This window comes from Clarias gariepinus, chromosome 11 (genome assembly GCF_024256425.1).
Source record: "Clarias gariepinus isolate MV-2021 ecotype Netherlands chromosome 11, CGAR_prim_01v2, whole genome shotgun sequence".
Taxonomy (NCBI): domain Eukaryota; kingdom Metazoa; phylum Chordata; class Actinopteri; order Siluriformes; family Clariidae; genus Clarias; species Clarias gariepinus.
The window spans coordinates 1646654-1668107 of record NC_071110.1 but is presented as its reverse complement, the minus strand read 5'-3'; the positions used below and the strand labels follow the sequence as shown (position 1 = coordinate 1668107).

The following is a 21454-nucleotide window of genomic DNA, read 5'->3' as shown; positions in this document are numbered from 1 at the left end:
CCCTGCTCAGACTTACTTAATCTAAGACTCTCTGCTTGTCCACTTTAGCTGAAGTCCACAGGAAGCTAAAACATGGCGACCTCCGGGTTACAGATCGGCGGGTTCCTGTTAGGACTGATCGGAGTGGCTGCGGTCATCGCCGCGACCGCGATGAACAACTGGAGCACGCAGGACCGTCAGGGCGACGTCGTCACCGCCGTGTACACCTACAAGGGCCTATGGCAGGACTGCGAGGTGTCCACGTCTGGGTTCACCGAGTGCCGGCCGCTCTACGGCCTTCTGGGATACTCAGGTGGGTTTAAAGAGTGAAGAGTTAAGTGGGTTTGAGTGACAAAACTAGACTTAAGTGGACTAAGACAGTTTATATTTTAAAGGATCTGTGTAGGTTTGAGTGAATAAAATTGTACCGACTTGGCCTCAGTCACTAAGTTGGATGATTCAAAAGGGTTTGAACTGGACCAAACTGAAGATTAGAGTAACTAAACTGGATTAAAGTGGACTTAAAGGGGTTTGAGTTGTTAAATTGGGTCAAAGAAAATGTGTTAATGTAAAATCAGGTGATTTTGGTTAGAGAAACTGGATACTTGTGATTGTAAAGCAATTAATGTAAACTAAGGTTAATGCGAGTTAAAGAAGACAAATTCAGAGAGGAACCAGGAAGTAACAATAAAGCTGATTTGAGTTACTAAAGTGAATAATAGTGGACTACAGAGTAACATGTGTGTCACCATCACAGCTCCGCTTTTTATACATAAAATCCTGAGTCAGGAAGAGACCGGTTGTCTCACTGGGAAACTTAAACACCAATTTGTACTAACTGTCACTCATTACTATACAGTGTATAATTAGTTCACAGAGCAAATGGGGTTTCACATGAAGAAAAACACAAACCGCAGACTGACACGAGAAACTTCCCGGAGGTTCCTGGCTTCTGAACTATCTAGAGTCGGCTACTGATGATTGAACTGGACTAAATTTGGCTTGTGTGGGGTGGATTATGGTGAGGAAAGTGGACTGAACTGGTCTCAAGAGGAATAAGGTTGGTTAAAGGTGGTTACACTCGATGAGGCAGCACCAAGGTTGACTTGAAGTAAAGCCCAAACCTCAGATGGTGAAATACACTTTTTGTACGAAGTGATTTGATTTCACACTCAACTTGATGAACCACAGATTTTTCCTGAAGGAGAACAAAGTGGAACAGGTCAGTTTGAGGTAAACAAAGCAGAGTGTAACGGCTGAAAGTCATGCTTCAACACGAGAACGCTTTACTTTCGCAACATGAACGTGATCGTCGATAACGCTTGGTGTCATACAGTATGTATAAATCTCATATTTCTCAAACAGAAAATGTCTGTGCAAGTCGACGTTTTGTGTCAAGGAACCTAAAGAACAGTGGTCTCATTGTACCAGGAGCAATCTCCTCACACACACACACACACACACACACACACACACACACACACACACACAGGTAGAGATGATGAATGCAGAACAAAAGCAACCACGTCCACATTTGGTCAACACTGTTATCAGGAATTAAACAAACACGACCGGCTGACTCATCAGCGCGAAAAAATTCCCTTTTGTGTCGCTGAACTACAGCAACATTACTATTATACAAACATTTTTATTACAGTTATGGATAATAAATATATATTTAAAATTTATATTTGAACACCTTTTACTTTGACCTGTTTCGAGAAAAGATATTTTTAAACCTCTTCTCTTTACTTGATCTTCAGTACAGTAATTGCAGTATTTATTTACAGTAAATGTATCTGAACCCATTGCGTATGTTTGATAACGAGTCTGGTTTTTGTGTCTCAGGCCAGTTCCAGGCCGTCAGAGCCATGATGGTGGTCGGCATCGTCCTGGGTGTGATCGCAACCGTGATCTCGCTGTTCTCTCTGAAATGTTTCAAAATGGGAAGCACTGAGGATTCAACCAAAGCTAAGATGACGCTGACGGCTGGCATCATGTTTATCATTGCAGGTGAACAACAACAAGAAAATACATGAATTAATCAACCAGACATGATAAATCCCACCTTATAATTAACTGCTTATTAATTAGGAATAACAATCCATTGTTTTTAGGCCTCTGTGGCATCATCGGAGCTTCCATTTACGCCAATCAGATCGTCGCCAGCTTCATGATGACAACCTACAACCCAAACTATGGTGGGATGAACCAGATGCAGATGGAAGGGATGGGGATGGGGATGGGAATGTCTACGGTTAACAGGTAACTAAAGAGTGAAACACAGCCCCGCTGGCGTAGCAGGGTGCAACCTCGATGAGTCACCGTGCCTCGCCTCGCCTCACCTGCTGTACCTTATCTGATGCACAGGTTCACATTCGGACCGGCGCTCTTCGTGGCCTGGATCGGAGGAGGCATGCTGCTCATAGGAGGAGTCTTAAAGTGTGTGGCGTTCAGAGGCCTGCACTCCGAGTCCACGCCGTAAGCATGACTACTCACAATCACAATCTAATCACATACTGGGAAAATAATCAACGTGAAATAACTAGCAAAGAAAAATCTGATCTGAAATTATCATTATAATTAATAATACACCTGGGTAATGATACTTAATGAAAGGATAATATTTCAGCATAACATTGTAACTTAATAACATAAAAAAATAAACAGCATGAATAATTTATTATACTTTATTTTACATTGTATATTTACAAAATAATTTATTACTTGATGCAAGTTTTTATACAATTGATAAAAAAAATTTAACTAGTAATTAGTAACTAGTAATTTTCAACAAAATGTTTTATTATTATTATTGTTATTAATTGTTAATATAGGCAAATCTATTAAAATCAATTTAAAAAAGTTTTTCCCTATATTTTTTATATCTAATAAATATTTTATAATAAAATGAATAAAAATATCAGGTGTTTAAAAAGAGCTATAAAATTTATTTTAAATTTAATTTAACTGTAAATTAAAAATTAATTTAAAAATAAATTTGTATAATAAAAAGTATTTCAATTGGGAAATTTCCTTTCTTAAAAGTTTGTTTTTAAATTAATTAGTTAAATTATAGATTGCAATGTTTTTAATACCTCTTAATTTTAATTACATTTTGAATGCATTTTTTTATTTCGATAGTGATGTAATAAATAATTTAATGCTGGCAAAAAAATCTAGGTTTTCATAAAACTAGAAATGTTCTGTAAACGGCCAAAACAACAATTTCCCGTCAGTTAACACTCACTTTTCTCTTCTTCTCTTTTTAAACCTGTTGTTGTTCCAGCTACAAGGCGGTGGCGTATAAAGCTCCAGCTCAGTCACGATCAGGAGACGGAGACAGTGAGCGAGTGCAGAAATACGTGTAACTCCGCCCATTTTATCTGGATTTATAACCCTTTCTCACTCACGCTGTTCTACATTCATTTATTCATTTAGCTGTAATGTCGCACAGGGATTTATCAGAGAATAAGCACACTGACATTACAGACATGACCTTCTCTATAACCCTCCCCTCTCTTTCTCTACACTGTAATAAACACAGTCATGCTTTATTAATAAATAAAAAGTCTTGATGGTAAACACTTTGCTCGCACTAACACACTGCCCTTTCCTTATTATTTTCATAATCAATCGTTTGTTTTCTCTATTTTTTGTAAACAATAAATAAAACTGGAATATAATTGGTGGTCATGTCTCTCTAACACACTTTATTAACACACTGGACATGAGCTGGGAGAGTGTGTTCATCTGTGTGTGTGTGTGTGTGTGTGTGTTAGGATTTTTTCTTCCAATGTACTGTATCACTTATTTTATAGCTTGGTTGAAAACACAAAACACAACACACACACACACACACACACACACACACATACGTATACAGTGAGGTCAATAAGTATTTGATCACCCTTGTGATTTTGCAAGTTCTCATGGAGGGGTCTACAATTTTCATCATAGGTGCATTTCCACTGTGAGAGACAGAATCTAAAAAGAAAAATCTGAAAACCACACTGTATGATTTTTTAAACAAATTATTTGTGAATTACTATGTCCAAGTATTTGATCACTTGCTTATCAGCCAGATTTCTGACCCTCAAAGACCTGTTATTGTGCTTTTAAATAGTCCAGCTACACTCTGCTCATGATTCTAAATTAGTAGCACCTGTTTGAGGTCGTTAGCTGTTATAAAGACTTTATGACAGATAACTAATTAAAAAATCATACAATGTGATTTCCGGATTTTTCTTTGTAGATTTTGTCTCTCACAGTGGAAATGCACCTACGCAAAAAATTGTAGACCCTCCATGATTTCTAAGTAAGAGAACTTGCAAAATCACAGGGTGATCAAATACTTATTGACCTCACTGTACGTATATATTCACTCGAAAGAGGCCCCGAATATGATCAATCAATCTGAACCAAATAAAATACACTACTGACTTTGTCCTTGATGTACTGTATATGTAATCGATTGCATTACATGCGCTGTAAGTGAAAGTGCTCTCCATTTTCCGCCAGACACATTTTGACATTTGTACGTTGTATCGTTTAGATCATTTGTCCTATTAAAAGAGTTATTACAGAATATTGGGGGCCTTTTTCGAGTGAATCAGCCTGTATATGTTTATCATGTCTGTATTATTATGTACAAAAGCTTTACTATTTCCGAACACCTTAAATACCTTCTGAAAACCTTAAGAATTAATAATAATATAACACCATTACAGAAGATTTAAACAGATTGAAACATAAACCCTGATGGAAAGGATAGAATGGAGCGAGTGTGTGTGTGTGTGTGTGCAGAAAAACAAAGCTTAACAAAGCAGAAAAAAACATTCCTCAGAAACCGTTCAGGGACTGGAGTGTATAATTACAAAATCAAATTCATCCAGTAAAATAAGCCTTAATTTGCATATAAGAATTTTTATTTTGTTTGTTAATTAATTAGTAATTTATTTATATTCATGACAATCCTGAGCTCACAACACCTAGGATAAACAGTTACTAGATAAATAAATGAATCGATTATAACCAACGACTCAACTCAAGACAGACAAGCTCATAAATACATGAGAAATAATTTTCAGTGTATAAATAACTGTGTATGTCTATATTATTGTAGAACATTCATAACAATAAACAAATGACTGAATTAATGAAGTAATTCCTGAACAATTGTTCTGTTTAAGAAAATAAACTTTACCAAGAACCACAAGACTAGTCTAGAAAATTCCATCAAATATCCCAAAGAACATGTCGACCTCAGTGTCGTTACGATTCTCAGCCCTGTATTAAACAATATTCATAACAATAAATCAGTACAAATTATTACAAGGTAAATATAAATGATTAAGTGAGCAGTGGGTTTTAACTGAATACCTGCCGGTGCCTCCGCGCTCGTCGCCTGCTCCAGCTCCTTGTGTGATAAAGTTCAGCGAGACGTTTTCATTCGGTTTCGTGAGCGGACATTTCTCTGAGCCGACAGAAAATTCTGGATACGCTCTCTTTCAGGGAAATTAATACATTTAAGACATAAATATAATAAAACAATTTAATATGACCTTATCACATTAATATTTTAAAAGACATGAAATGTGGCTTGATGAGGTCACAGAGTTAAAGTATTAAACTTGAATTTTACTTATTTATTTTAACTCCTTATTTAAATGAATTTTTCGTATTTAAAGATGTTGATGTTCGTCATGAACGAGTTACAGCAGTGTTATTGCTGACTGTTACACAGCACTGATACTGGAGACTCCTTCCAAAACACTCCTGTTCCTATAGAAACAATAACGTATCTGAGCTTCTGTTATAAAAACATCAATAAACAGATTCTGAACAATCTGAGAAACGATATATAAATAAACAAATAAGTAAAAATAATAAAAAGTGCCATTTTTTTGGTAAACTAAATTTGCGAGCAAAAATATTATAGAATGTGAATGCGGGCACAGTGATGTCATCAAAAAGAACAAACCATTTTTTTTATGTAAGTAATTAATAACTAATTATCCGCACTCTGACTGTAGAATTTATTTTACTTAACATTTAGAAAAGACAAATACATAATTTTTACATAATCTTTGTGCTTTTCAATACATTTGTCTGTCTGTCAATACTCTCTCGTATTCTCTCATTAAAAATGTTTACGTCTGAGCTGTGAGTCACGAATGCACTGCTGTCTTCAGTTCTTCATCAGAAGTGGATCTTCGTCCTCGTAGTTCTGCTTTCAGGGGATCTAACTGGTGAAAGTCTGATAGAGTGAGATCAGGACTATAGTGTGAAGACCTCAAAACGAGCTTTACGGTGAGGGCAGAAGTGTGGGGACGTGCATCGTCAGGTAAGATCCCGACATCCTCGGATATCAGTCTTCTGTGTTTAATCTAAAGTTAGGTCTTCCATAAGTGTCTCACTGTAACGACTTAGTCAATTGTTGAACTTTTTCCTGATGATGTTCCAATACTTCTGGTCTTTGAGAATCCCAGAAAACTGTAACCATTGATGACTTTTTGAACTTTTAAAGTTTCCGTTCCAGACTCTGTTCCGTTGACTCGTAGTGATGAATCTGTGTCTCGTCACCAGTAATGATTCTCTTTAAGAAACTTTCACGTTTTTTATCTTCATCAGAGTTTTCCTACACATTGTGTTCACAGATCTCCAAACACTTTTGTTCATGCTCTTCTGTGAGTTGTTTCAGCACCAGTTATACCCTCAGACCACAAATCACTGCGTGCTGCTCTTCTTTTGTGCAAATCACAAGTGGGGCATTTATTTTTGCTCACTTTACAAATGAACTGATGTAACACGTTCAAACCTGCACAGCTGTGACTGGGGGAGACGGGAGACTCGGACCGAAAGCGCTGATAACAGAGGACGGCCGAAAGAAGCTTTAATATAACCGGAGTGCGGTTGACTCACCCTCGTATTTACAGTTCATAATTTCACCAATGACAGGGGCGAATAACATTGTTTGATTAAAACTTTATTTAAAAAAATAAAAATAAAAAATATATATGCTAAAACTGCAGTAAAAGGTGAGTGTGTTAATGATGTCATCAGATTTGTGTAATAAACATTTTTTTTAAAATACTGCTAAAGCGTACCTTTGTAGTTAAATTCACTTTTGCGATATTTCGCGGTGCCAGAGACGCACGTCCAACCCTTAAAAGGACAATGAACATCTGGTTTGTTCTTTAAAAAACAAATAAAAGCAACAGCCACAACAGTACAGTACAAATAAAACTCTTAGGCCTGACCTTGATGGTTTTTGAGCTCTCAGTGACCCTCCTTCAGCTTCCACACAGACGGGAGGAACTGAAACTAAACCGTCTAAACACACAAGCACAATGTGTAACCTTTCACCTTTCAGCACATGCCATTTATTTTATTTTATTTTTCTTATCAATTAGGTATGATACAGCTTGTATTAGTTTCATAACATATTACAGAATAGTGAAGTATCACATGTATAGTGGAACCTTGGATTATGAGCATAATTCGAATTTTCGCATTAGAAATAATGGAAACTCAAATAATTCGTTCCACAGCCCCAAAAAACAAATACGTAAAAAATATTAATACAAAATATAAAGTAAAAATGAAACAATTTAACCTGCACTTTGCCTTCAAAAAAAGTACAAATAAATCCTGACAAATAAGTATTTTCGTTTGTGCGAACAGGCGCTGTGTGTGTGTGTGTAAAGCTAAAGTAAGAGGAGAGAAGGAATCAGACCCCCTCTTGTCTTGTCTTACACAGTAACCCTTTCTTCTCTCTTATTTGAGTTTTTCACACACACACACACACACACACACACACACACACTCACACACATATTAACAAAAAGACTGTTTTATCAGAAAGATTAACAAGGAACATCGCTAGTAACACTCACGTGAGCTCATACTAACTGAAGCACTGCTGTAAAGTAAAATAAAACAAATCAACCTGCACTTTACCTTTAAAAAGAATATCGACAGAGCAGTGTTTCTATGTAGAGAAGTATGTGTGTGTGTGTGTGTGTGTGTGGGTGTGTAGTATGCACTATATTTTATGTTTACTTTATATTTTTAACTGCTTCTAAATCAAATTGAAAGTAGTTTTAAAAGCGTGATTATGAACTGTTGTTATTTTAAATCAAATTTAAATAATTAAAAAAGTTTAAGTGCTTAAATTTTTTTCTTTTTATGATTATTATTATTTCTTTTTATGATTATTTTATTCTATTTTATGTAAAGCACTTTGAATTACCATTGTGTATGAAATGTGCTATACAAATAAACTTGCCTTGCCTTGTGTGTGCGCGTGTGTGGCATGGTGTCCAATTACGCACGCCCACACACACACACACACACACACACACAAAGAGCAGCTGATACAGAGAGAGAAAATGGATTTTTAACCTCTCCAATGAGACTTGCTTTTGCTTTACACGCATACAGACACAAAATAAAATATGTTTTACACACACGTGGTCACAGTGTTATAGTAAACAGTACACGTGTGCACAGATGTTGATTATACCAGTAAAGAGACGAGCACTAAGACCCAGCAGGGATGACGATTACCTACAATTCCTCAGCAATTCCTCTTTCTCTCAAGAGAGAGAAAAATCGTTGTCTCAGTTGTGATCACGTGACGCTCGGCGTCAAAACAAGAAGCGCATGCGTAATACATGATACTTGGTGCTCGTAAACCAAGACTTGTTCGTTTTCCAATTCAAAATTAATTAAAAACCTTCTAAAAGTCTTGTAAAACACTCGCAAACTGTGTTACTTGCAATCCAAGGTTCCACTCTATATGGAAATATACTGTATATATTTATGATAAACTTCAAAGGCTTTCGCAGCATTTTGACTTTTTAACATCTCACCTGCTTAAATCTGACAAAACAATAATACATTTCCAACAATATTCCTACAATACACAATGTGTGTGATTACTGACTGACAAAGTGTGATGTAAAATATTTTAACAGTCTTTAAAAATTTGTAGAATAAAACCTTTTTTTCTAACAATTATATGTAAATTAGCATGAAAAAATAGGGGGGAATTCAAGAGGTAATAACTGAGGATCAAATGTTATTGCTGGGATTTAAAAATGTAATCTTTAATCTGCAAAAGGGTCAAATACTTATACAAACCTGATAATATTATAGTAAATAAAAACATACATACACGTAACTTGTACTGTATCATGACAATTTATAATTTCTAATTCATTTCTTAACATCTCCCAGCCTTAGAACAACCTGTCGTCTGAGGAGAGCCACGCCCCTGATGGTACGACTCCTCACACGCTATCATGAACTGATCGTCACTGAAATCGTCCCAGTCGTCCAGTGCCAGGTCAAAGGTCACGTTCAGGGCGCCTACGTGAGTGCCGGGGTCTGCGAGTGAGACGGAGACTTCGTCTTGAGGGATCCTGCTCAGCGCCGGGGTCGTGCCTTCTCTCCTCACGGAAACTTCTGGAAACATTTCACATTAGATTTAAATTGTCTTAACAGTTTAATTTGATTTGGTAAAAAAACGTATATTTTTCCTAATTTAAGATATTAATGATCTAAGTCATGCATCCAGATAATGAATCTGAATACGAGCAAGTTTCCTTATTTAAACACGACTGAAGGCACTTCAGCACTATATACTGTACAAGACAAACTACTAATTATTAATGTTTATTGATATTTAAATTGATATATTCTCACTGACACTCCTGGTTACTGTAAGGCCAAAGAAATAATAAATAATATCATACACACAGTTTTTCATTCTGTATAACAGGTGATAAATAATGATAAATTAATTTAAACACTTACTAGGACTGCTCGTGTTAGTGTAAGTCTGAAAGGCCTGCTCGTCCACGGAGTCATCTATTTCACAATAAAAGTCTTCAGTGGTCTCGTCACATTCTGCAGATTGGGTCGCATAAACTGAGCATCGTTATAGAGCAACAAATTTCTATAATTTCTAAAACGGTTACAAATGCATTTTTAATTATGTACTGTACAAGCAAGATGTCTTGGGAGTCTTAGGAGTAAATATTATTTCTTCATCTATTTTACTTTTGGATTTTTTAAGTATTTGAATTTTTAAAAACTGAAAACAAAATACACATGAACCAATAAAACTAACTTTTCTGACTGACCATTTTTTCGACTTAATAAAATTATTTTGTATTGGAGCTAGGCTAGCGATAAGATGATAATGTTTACAGTATTAATTAAACAAAATCAACAGAAATGTCAGAATTAAATTAATAAATAATTGCTAACTAAATAGCTTTTCTGAATGTTTCCGGGGTCATGTTTGAAAAGGTAAAGTGCCTAAATTACAGCCAGACATCAATCTGGTGATGTACAGTACTCTCTATTGGTCCACCATTAGAACTAACTTACTGTACTTATACATATACACACACAGGCCACTTCATTAGGTACACCTTACTGGTACTGGTTCGAACACCTTCAGAACTCCCTTAATTAGGGGCCTCCAAGTGGTGCAGTGGTAAAGTGCTCGCCCTATCATCCGGAGACCGCTGGTTCGGGGAGGGATGAGAGGTACTTCGTGGTCCCACATTAATCGCGGCTCTACACGCGAGCGGATAGCGCTGTCCTCCGAGAGTGTTACTCCGCCGTGAGCGAGCAGTTCCAAAAGATGCGGTCAGCTGGTGTCATGCGGTTCGTGGGAAACATGTAATAGTCTTCGGCCCTCCTGACTGAGTGCTAGTACTAGCCTTAATGTGGGAGCTCCCTAGTGACGGGGAGGAATTGGACACGACTAAATTAGGGAGAAATTAGGGAGAAAATTGGAATAAAAAAGAACTGCCTTAATTCTTCGTGGCAGAGATTCGACACGGTGCTAGAGACACTCCTCAGAGATTTTGCTTTATATTGACATGTGAGCGTCACACAGTCGCTGCAGATTTATCGGCTGCACGTCCAGGATGCGAATCTACCAAACTTCCACCGCATCCCAAAGCCGCTCTGTTGGAGTGTGATCAGGTGACCATGTGAGTACAGTGACCTCGCTGTTATTTTTAATAAACGATTTTTGTCATATGGTGTGTTATCCTGTACTTATAGAGCGATGGACACGGTCAGCAACAATACTCAGGTACGCTGTGGGATTTAAAACATGCTCAAGGGGCCCAAAGTGTGCCAAGAAACAGTATCTCACCCACACCATCACACCACCACCAGCAGCCTGAACCGGATGGATCCATGAATTCACGTTCTGACCCGAACATTCGAATGTCTCAGCCGAAACTGAGACTCATCAACATTTTTCCAATCTTCTGTGGTCCAGTTTTCTGGGGAGACCATGTGACCTGTAGCCATAGGTTCCTGTTCTTATCTGACAGGAGCGACACCCGGGGTTGTCTTCTACTGCTGTAGAAAATCTGCTTCAAAGTTCCACGTGTCCTGTGTTCAGAGACGCTCTTCATCTACATCCTCGGGTGTAACGAGATGTTATTTGAGTCACCGTCTATCAGCTTGAACCAGTCTGGCTGTTCTCCTCTGACCTCTGACGTCAACAAAAGAGAACGGCCCTCACTGGCTATTTTCTATTCTTCACACCATTCTCTGTAATTACTAGAGATGGTTATGTGCTTAAATCCCAGACAACCCAGTAGATCATCAATTTTAGAAAAAATCAGACCAGCAACCAGGTGATGCTCAGAGTCGCTTAAATTACCTTCCTTCCCCGTTCTGACGCAGGTGTACCTAATGAAGTGGCCGGTGAGTATACACCACGGAGGCAGTGCTTCGGAGTTACAGCACCACCTGCTGGACAAAAAAAAAGCTCATTTTTCCTTGCGTTAGTGCGCTCACCATCGTGACTCGGCTCAAAATACACCTGCGGCTGAGGTGTAGGGGGGGGTTTCTGAATCCTACAGGAAAACAAACAAACAAACAAAAAATAACATAAAAACATGACAATTCTGTAAGCATCTTAAGGAACGCAGGTTTATACAGGAATTAAATTGCAAATCGGCAGGGAGTCGAAAGGCATTGTGGGTAATGTAGGAAACCCTTATCCAAAGTGAAAATACAACAACATGTCAGAGAAAGAAGTTTAAAACTTAAAAAACAACATCAACAAAAACAACAACACAAAGCTCTGGATGTCACTACACAGTAAACTGCCACTGCAGATGAGGTGTAAAGAATATCGTTTTTTTCGATCAGTGATACCATTTAGCAGCCGGCATCGCTTCTTTAGGCGTGTAGGAGAACTGCTGCATGTTCAGGGCCTCTGTCTCTCTTTTCATCCTCAACTGAAATAAAAAAGCACGCAATTTAATAAAACTATAACAAGAGACAGAACTGATACCCATATGATTGTGGAATCGTTATACAAGTATGAAATATCCTACAGGAACACCCATATTTGGACGGTGTGATTTTTTTTTTTACATTTTTGATAAGTTTAGATTAGATGTTTTTCCACAACGTGTATGTAATAAAATACACATCTTTCTGGATCTACGCTGTCAAATTGAAGTAACAATCGTTCAGATTAGGCTTACTGTAGATAGTTAAAATGAAAACTGAAAAATGTTACATTAGTGTTTAATAATTAAAAAGTCGTGCAGTCAGGATTTTAAAGGACCCGTAACATGTATTATAATTCACTCTGGTGAGACAGTAAGGACGACAGGTTGACCTTTAAGCGCTTGACCGGGGTCTCCATGAGCTTCTCGTTTCTCGTCTTTAAATCTTGGAGATATGATGTGAACGTGGGCTCTTGACTTATGAGCCTTTTCTGTACACTGGATTTACCTGAATTGAGACAACAGAGGAGGAAAATCACCTTATTTGACAAACCAGTTTTATTTTAATAATCAGAACCAACTTGTACTGGGACTCACAGCATTCGTGACCACAGAGCTGTTTGTTTCTACAGTAGTGGTGACACTGTCGTTTGCTAAGATCTGTCTCAGCAGTATCTGCAGACAGAACAAAAATTTGAACCATTTATAAAATACCGAAGTGGAGGAACTTGTCAGATACTGCAGTACCTCACCTGTCCACCAGAGGGGGGATAAGAAAATGTTAAACAAAATATATCACATCCACTTCTAATGCACTTTCTACCTTGCTGGATAAATTCAACTAATTTCAACATCTCCCACTCAACTTTTATGTCTCTGTATGTGTGTATTGCCTGTTTTAAAGCGATCTCTCTGTACTGTGGTTGCGTGTGGTGTAGCAGGTTTCTCTGTGATGTTGCTCTTCTGTAGAGCTCCTCTTGAGGTCCTTATAAACGCTGGACTCTCCACTTCATACGACTCAGCTCTAAACGTCTTTGCTCCTGAGTAGAAGGCACTGAATTTCTGCTGAATGTCCAGTCCCACTGCACAACACAACACACACAGAAGTACACGCACTGCTTTAAAGTTTGCAGAGGTAATATTGGTTTGGGATTCATATTATTAGAATCGTGGCTGAAGCACACACAAATATACACACACCGTACTCGGAGCTGATTAAGTTGATGCTGATCTCGTCTCCAGCAGGCGTTCTCGTCACCTCGATCCTCCTTGACCAGCTTCCAGACTTCAGCAGTAAATTGTCTCTGCTCAGTGAAATATTAATATATTTATTATATTTAAATTGGAAAAAAAAACTCTTAGCAAAAAAGCAAAAAGGATGAAGATCTGTATCTCTCACGAGATCTTCTGTTGGAAGACGACATTGTTGTCACAGTCTCCGATTAAGAGTGTGACATAATGATGGTCCGGTGCGGTCCTTTTCGCCATCAGCTGTGTAAAGTTCTTCAGGTTTACAGTGATCACGATCTCAGCCGAGGAGACACTGTAACGAGGAAGCTAGGGGGGAAAAATGTGAGGTCTAATTAAGAAGGCGTGGTCTCTGTGTATGTCAGCGCTAATTAAGAAGGCGTGGTCTCTGTGTATGTCAGCGCTAATTAAGAAGGCGTGGTCTCTGTGTATGTCAGCGCTAATTAAGAAGGCGTGGTCTCTGTGTATGTCAGCGCTAATTAAGAAGGCGTGGTCTCTGTGTATGTCAGGTCTAATTAAGAAGGCGTGGACTCTGTGTATGTCAGTGCTAATTAAGAAGGCGTGGTCTCTGTGTATGTCAGCGCTAATTAAGAGACGTGGACTCTGTGTATGTCAGTGCTAATTAAGAAGGCGTGGTCTCTGTGTATGTCAGCGCTAATTAAGAAGGCGTGGTCTCTGTGTATGTCAGGTCTAATTAAGAAGGCGTGGTCTCTGTGTATGTCAGCGCTAATTAAGAAGGCGTGGTCTCTGTGTATGTCAGGTCTAATTAAGAAGGCGTGGTCTCTGTGTATGTCAGCGCTAATTAAGAAGGCGTGGTCTCTGTGTATGTCAGCGCTAATTAAGAAGGCGTGGTCTCTGTGTATGTCAGCGCTTATTAAGAAGGCGTGGTCTCTGTGTATGTCAGGTCTAATTAAGAAGGCGTGGTCTATGTGTATGTAATTGCTAATTAAGAAGGCGTGGTCTCTGTGTATGTCAGCACTAATTAAGAAGGCGTGGTCTCTGTGTATGTCAGGTCTAATTAAGAAGGCGTGGTCTCTGTGTATGTCAGTGCTAATTAAGAAGGCGTGGTCTTTGTGTATGTCAGGTCTAATTAAGAAAGGCGTGGTCTCTGTGTATGTCAGATCTAATTAAGAAGGCGTGGTCTCTGTGTATGTCAGGTCTAATTAAGAAGGCGTGGTCTCTGTGTATGTCAGCACTAATTAAGAATGCGTGGTCTATGTGTATGTCAGGTCTAATTAAGAAGGCGTGGTCTCTGTGTATGTCAGGTCTACTTAAGAAGGCGTGGTCTCTGTGTATGTCAGGTCTAATTAAGAAGGCGTGGTCTCTGTGTATGTCAGGTCTAATTAAGAAGGCGTGGTCTCTGTGTATGTCAGGTCTAATTAAGAAGGCGTGGTCTCTGTGTATGTCAGCGCTAATTAAGAAGGCGTGGTCTCTGTGTATGTCAGGTCTAATTAAGAAGGCGTGGTCTCTGTGTATGTCAGCGCTAATTAAGAAGGCGTGGTCTCTGTGTATGTCAGGTGTAATTAAGAAGGCGTGGTCTCTGTGTATGTCAGCGCTAATTAAGAAGGCGTGGACTCTGTGTATGTCAGGTCTAATTAAGAAGGCGTGGTCTCTGTGTATGTCAGCGCTAATTAAGAAGGCGTGGTCTCTGTGTATGTCAGGTCTAATTAAGAAGGCGTGGTCTCTGTGTATGTCAGCGCTAATTAAGAAGGCGTGGACTCTGTGTATGTCAGTGCTAATTAAGAAAGGCGTGGTCTCTGTGTATGTCAGGTCTAATTAAGAAAGGCGTGGTCTCTGTGTATGTCAGATCTAATTAAGAAGGCGTGGTCTCTGTGTATGTCAGATCTAATTAAGAAGGCGTGGTCTCTGTGTATGTCAGCGCTAATTAAGAAGGCGTGGTCTCTGTGTATGTCAGCGCTAATTAAGAAGGCGTGGTCTCTGTGTATGTCAGCGCTAATTAAGAAGGCGTGGTCTCTGTGTATGTCAGCGCTAATTAAGAAGGCGTAATCTCTGTGTATGTCAGCGCTAATTAAGAAGGCGTGGTCTCTGTGTATGTCAGCGCTAATTAAAAAGGCGTGGTCTCTGTGTATGTCAGCGCTAATTAAGAAGGCGTGGTCTCTGTGTATGTTAGGTCTAATTAATGATGCACGGTGTGAGTGAAACTTAGTAAGGGAGGCGTTATCTATAAGCTTGTCAGTTCCAGTAAAAGAGGTGTGGTACCTGTGTATCACTCCAAGTAAAGGTGTGGCTTATAATTTTTTTTTTTTTTAAAAGGAATAATTGTTACCTGTTCAAGACTAACTTCATATTTTGGGAGTCTGCTGACAGCTTCTTTGATCTGGTTTCCAAACGGTGGATGTCGGTTCACAATCTATAGGAAAACACAGTTGGACACAAATCAGTCGGTGACACGGTTAGAAGAATGAAGACATTAGACATGTGATTAGAGGATACAAAATTAATCAATGGTTAGCAAGGATTACTGATGGTTAGTGAAAGTTAGTAATGGTTAGTGATGGTTGGTGAGGGTTAATCAGTACCAGCTCCAGTTCTCGAGCATTGATGGCTTCAATCTTGCTGAATGTAGTCAGTCCAGCATTCACCATTGCATTAGCCAGAGATAAACCTAGAACACAAAATGCTCAATTACTGCATTTTAACGTAGTGAATTTCCAGTTTAACCCACACCAATTCAACGACACATAATTCATGTAGAATAGACCATACCTCATCTATAACCATCTCCCAGTTGTCCATCATCTATTTCAACATCCATCCTCATACTTCATTCCCTATCTACAGATACTGTACATCCATTCTTTAATCCAGTCTTCCTTTATCTTATTTATCTATTCATCTATTTAATGAACAGCCAGATTCTGGCAGACTGTTGATGATGCATTTCCCTTAAACCCTCTATTTATTCATTCATCACAAGGAGTGGAGTGAGGCTGAAGTCAGTGGATCAAAAGCCACTGCACACAAACATCTTTAGAGGAATGGGCTACAACTGTTACTTCAGATAACCAGAGCAACATTAGATGCGTTTTACTTTACCTGGGCTGAGAAAAAAACACAACTGGACCAGTGATCAGTGGTCCAAAGTCTTCTTTTCAGATAAAAATAAATAATGCATTTCATTTTGAAATCAAAATTACTGATTGACCATGAAGAGCCTTGATTATTTCTAAGATTGTTTAAGGGTGTTATATTTAATAGCGAATTTACTAATTAAACTTTAAGTGTTAAGTTTCTGTGCCAAGTAATGCATGTTTAAAAGGTATAGATTCATTTTCTCTTTATCCCTCCATCCATGCTTTCATTGATTTCCCTACCATTTGCCAACCTTTAATCTATTCATTCAGCCATACATCCATCTATTACAGCATATGGCAGCCAATGATATCCATCTGTACATCCATTGATTTATCATCCATTCATCCAGTTACTGATGGGTCTATTTAACCATGCTTCCCATATTTTCTATCCATTCATCCATCTAACATTTTGCAGTCACCCTGTTTATCTATCCGTATAACCACTCATACCCTAATTTTCCTCTCTTTCTATCCATCCATCTGCTCATTCCTCCATTCCTACACTGTTCTATTTTAGTGTTTCTAAATCTATCTCACCAATCCTGTCCAGCTGTTTGGAGATATAGGGCGAATCCTCCCACAGTTTGGCTCTGAAGCACTTGGCCAGAATCACGGCATTGAGTCGGGCTGAAAAATTCTTCTTGGAGTGCTGAGCGAGAAACTCCACTAGGCCTGGCACAGAGCACATAAAACACCAGTTCATCACTGGCGCCGATCGATTCGGCACTGACAGGCCGAGGTCATTAAAACGCATTAGTAGGGTAATTACTAAAGACACAATCACGCTGTAGATTCAGTAAAGCCGGGTTACATTTGCTAAGTCTGATTCCGCTCCTGAAAATCTTCCCAGTGTCCTGCGTGAGTCCGAATTCCTGGATCGGGATGCAGCCCAGCTGAGCCTGAATCAAACTGGTGAGAAGGACGTCGCCCAGAAACGAGAACACAAGATAATGTAGTGTATATGAGAAATCAATTAGTACTGTTAGATAACTGACACTTCTTTATCATGGAATGAATCTGCTTAGACAGACCAGGCTGCATTGGGGATTCCCTCGTAACTTTTCCACAATTACATCATAATGCTTTGGCTTTTAGACTGTCAGCGTGACTATGGGCGATTTCATATTATTCTGTATTATTTAGCCACATACACAGACCTATATTTATTACTGTACTGATAATTTCTTAATAATGTTAACTAAAGATCATACTGAAAAAAAGGTCACATGATCAATTATGCATGTTGTTTTAATGGTGCTTAGCTAAGATAAGTATAGGGAGTATCTGTTTTTACCTGCAGCCTAATTATCTGTTAATTATCTAAACCAAAGATCTATTGAAAGGAAACCTCTTGTACACATTAATCAAAATTTTAGAATTTTATTTTAGAATTTATTTATGAGTTTGAGTAAATTTTTATAAACACGGTGTCTCTTGGTCTGCTTCAGTACACACTACCACAATCATGATAAAGACTGCTGACATAACCCTTGTTCAGAAGATGTCATCTACACACCTCCACAGGGACTGTAAGCCAGAGAAGGTTCTGTATTGAAGCATATTCATGGAAAGTGTGGCAGGTAAAAGGTGACAGGCACGACAGGGACAACTAAAGTTTCATTTATTAACATATGCATCCATCTATTTTACCTTTTGTACTTTCTTCTTCTGCCTCTCCTTTTGTTTTGGCTATTAAGCGGATACAGTAAAACCTCGGATTGCGAGTACCGCAGTTTGCGAGTGTTCCGCAAGACGAGCAAAGATTTTTAATTAATTTTGACTTGGAAAACGAGCACGTCTTGGTTTACGAGCATCAAGTATCATGTATCACACATGCACTTCTTGTTTTCTTGTCACCACTGAGCCAACGGTTTTCCTCTCTCTTCTGCTGCAGAATTGTGGGTAATCGTCTCCCCTGCTGGGTCTTAGTGCTCATCTCTAATTGGTATAATCAACTTCCGTGCACGCGTGTACTGTTACTATAACACTGTCACCACGTGTGCGTGTAAAACATATTTTCGTTTGTGTCTGTATGCGTGTGTGTACAACGTGCGTGTTAAGCAAAAGCAAGTCTCATTAGAGAAGTTAAAGATCCATTTTCTCTCTCCCTCTCTGTATGAGCCTGCCGTTATGTGTGTGTGCGCACGCATTATTGGACACCGTGCCCCTTCACACACACACCACTCCTCTAGCCTTTACAAACACACACAACCTCCTCCTATTGCCTACACACACACACACACACACATTTATTTTTATTATTTTTTTAAAGGTAAAGTACAGGGTAATTTGTTTTATTTTTACTTTATATTTTGTGGTAATTATTTTTATGTATTTATTTTTTGGGGCTGTGGAACGAATAAATTTAGTTTCCATTATGGGAAAATTAAATTTGGTTTACGAGTGTTTTGAAAGACGAGTCCGCTTCCAGAACAAATTATGTTCATAATGCACTTTACCTATTTTCACAGTTTATACAGTTTATATTTATTTACAGATATTTTAGACAGATGTTTACTCAAAGCTTTTTGCACGAACAGACTAATTCATTACAACAGTTATATTTTATTTGTTATTTTATTTTGTATTTGCACTGATCTTTTTTTTAAACTACTTAAATTGCTCCATGGGAATAAATAAAGTTTCTTTAATTGAACTGAACTGATTTTTTTTTTAATGATTTAAAAAATAATAATTTGGGAGCCAATCAAAAAATGGGTTACAACTGTTCCATTCCTTTTCTCAATCCACTCCAGAACCAGAGACAACATCAGAAACTTCTTACCTGGTGTAGGTGCATGTTATTCACAAGTTCTGACGCGTGTCTTTAGTTACACAGTGTCACTGACGACATCAGACGTTTCGTTGATTTCTTTGTCTCTTGTTTATTTTCAACATCAAAAACAACGGTTGTTACAGTTTCTTGCATAAATCCACTGTAGTCACGACAGGTCGCTTGCTGTGTTCTGTAGCTTCAATAGATTACAGTTACAACAACTTATTTTACTGTATTCCTTTTAGCTTACTGTCTCACGTTATCACGGTCAAAAGCTTGTGTGCTCCACACCTTTCTGTATCCTTCCGTGTCTTAACAACAACTACAACTAACGTGCGTGATAGACATGGAACTGCATAACTGTGGGATGATGTCACAGAACAACCCATGAAGTGATGTCACAATACAAATTATATTTATGATACTTAATGCTTAATGCTTAACTACTAAACTGAAATAAGATAAACATAACAACAAATCACAAGAATGAAATATGGCCCTTACATTTCCAGCCCCTAATTGACAGGCAGGAAGACTGACAATTACACACATTTTTTGTTTGTTGTTTTTTTTTTCTTTTTTTTTTTTTACAATTGGGCCACAACATTTACTATTGGATTAAAATTTGAATTAACTTTCTTAACACTTTAGAATTAACTTTCTTAACACTTTAGAATTAACTTTCTTAACACTTTAAACATTTTTTTTTTAACGGTTTAACTTAAGGTATTCATATTGCTGCGTACCAAATGAAAGGAACATGACTACTTTATAAGGTAATTAACAGTCCATTTCACATATCAGGCACAGCTTATCGATGGGTCTTTCCAGGGTACTGGTTTTAGTTTTGACCAGTACACGCCTCACAAGTCCTTTTTTATCAGGGAACACTTTCGTGATCCGTCCGACGACCCATGAATTTCTTGGAGAAGACTCATCAATTATTAGAACTACGTCTCCAATCGAGAGGTTTTTTCTCACCTGAGACCATTTTTGGCGCTCCTGAAGCAAGGGCAAGTATTCACGCACCCATCGCTTCCAGAATAGGTCGGCAAGATACTGAATTTGCTTCCACTTGCGACGTGCGTAAGTGTCCTCTTTTTTGAAAAGACCAGGGGGCAAGTTTGGCTGTTTTTTCATCAGCAGCAGGTGGTTAGGTGTCAGGGGCTCCAGGTCTGTGGGATCGTCTGTAGCGGTGGTGAGGGGACGGTCATTTATTATAGCTTCCACCTCACACAGGAATGTGTGCAAGCTCTCGTCGTTTAGTGTTTGTTCTTTTAGTACAGACCTCAAGATTTTTTTAACTGACCTTATCTGCCTTTCCCATATTCCACCGAAGTGAGACCCAGCAGGAGGATTAAATATCCATTGTATCCCCTTTTGCATGAGGACGCCTTCAATTTTTGACTGATTCCACTGTTGGATAGCTTTACGCAATTCAGTCTCAGCGCCTATGAAGTTTGTTCCATTATCACTTCTCATAACTGACACCTGGCCTCTTCTGCACATGAAGCGTCGAATAGCATTTAAGCAGGAGTCTGTATCTAATGACTGCGCGACTTCAATGTGCACGGCTCTTGTTGTCAGACAAGTAAACAATACGCCATATCTTTTAACATTACTTCTACCCCGTTTGACCTCGAAGGGTCCAAAATAGTCTACCCCTACGTTAGTGAACGGTGGGTGATCTGGTGTTATTCTATCGGGTGGCAGTTCTGACATTTTTTGTTCACTATTCTTCGCTCTGATCTTTCTGCATGTCACACAACTGGACAGAAACTTTCTCACAAGGGAATTTGCTGTCGGAATCCAGTATTTCTGCCGCAATTTTGAAAGCATATAATTCCTTCCACAATGTCCGACCTGTTTGTGAGTGTTTCTTAAGATTAGAGTTGTAATGTGTAAGTCTTTGGGTATAATGACAGGGTGTTTTGCATGCTCAGGCATTGCAGACCTACCAAGACGTCCTCCAACTCTTAGCACTCCATCCTGCAGTACTGGATCTAGTTTGGAGAGACAACTGTTTCTTTTTACGGAAGCATTACCCTTTTGTAACATGGAAATTTCGTCTT

General features: G+C 38.5%; 2 protein-coding genes across 3 annotated transcripts in view; one reads left to right on the top strand and one right to left on the bottom strand.

The window, feature by feature from the left end:
• cldn18 (claudin 18) lies at positions 1–3659 on the top strand. The gene is made up of 5 exons (XM_053507719.1): positions 1–292; positions 1828–1992; positions 2097–2244; positions 2350–2460; positions 3269–3659. Exons 1-5 carry the CDS (start codon positions 73–75, stop codon positions 3348–3350), a joined length of 726 nt encoding a protein of 241 aa, XP_053363694.1. The 5' UTR covers positions 1–72; the 3' UTR covers positions 3351–3659.
• A 1286-nt stretch (positions 3660–4945) lies between these two features.
• The window catches only part of hfm1 (helicase for meiosis 1), a 40817-nt gene continuing 24308 nt past the window's right edge, over positions 4946–21454 (bottom strand). The window contains exons 24-40 of one of the 2 annotated variants that reach the window (XM_053507479.1): positions 17418–17515; positions 17144–17278; positions 16049–16134; positions 15796–15879; positions 13660–13817; positions 13461–13564; positions 13154–13342; positions 12858–12935; positions 12653–12768; positions 12181–12263; positions 11818–11876; positions 9802–9894; positions 9235–9450; positions 7242–7314; positions 7089–7146; positions 5362–5486; positions 4946–5268 (exon numbers count right to left, since the gene is read on the bottom strand). In XM_053507479.1, coding sequence (XP_053363454.1) covers positions 5205–5268; positions 5362–5486; positions 7089–7146; positions 7242–7314; positions 9235–9450; positions 9802–9894; positions 11818–11876; positions 12181–12263; positions 12653–12768; positions 12858–12935; positions 13154–13342; positions 13461–13564; positions 13660–13817; positions 15796–15879; positions 16049–16134; positions 17144–17278; positions 17418–17515 — 1819 coding nt within the window. In that variant the 3' untranslated portion in view covers positions 4946–5204. Of the gene's footprint in view, positions 5269–5361; positions 5487–7088; positions 7147–7241; positions 7315–9234; positions 9451–9801; positions 9895–11817; positions 11877–12180; positions 12264–12652; positions 12769–12857; positions 12936–13153; positions 13343–13460; positions 13565–13659; positions 13818–15795; positions 15880–16048; positions 16135–17143; positions 17279–17417; positions 17516–21454 lie in introns of those variants that run through there. The other variant, XR_008361347.1, reaches the window with a different exon arrangement.

Excerpts from the sequence above, each read along its gene's own strand:
- cldn18 (XM_053507719.1), top strand. The coding sequence starts at position 73 with ATGGCGACCTCCGGGTTACAGATCGGCGGGTTCCTGTTAGGACTGATC. Across the intron at positions 1,993-2,096 it reads CATCATGTTTATCATTGCAG|GCCTCTGTGGCATCATCGGA; the intron begins GTGAACAACAAC and ends CATTGTTTTTAG. Across the intron at positions 2,245-2,349 it reads GGAATGTCTACGGTTAACAG|GTTCACATTCGGACCGGCGC; the intron begins GTAACTAAAGAG and ends TCTGATGCACAG.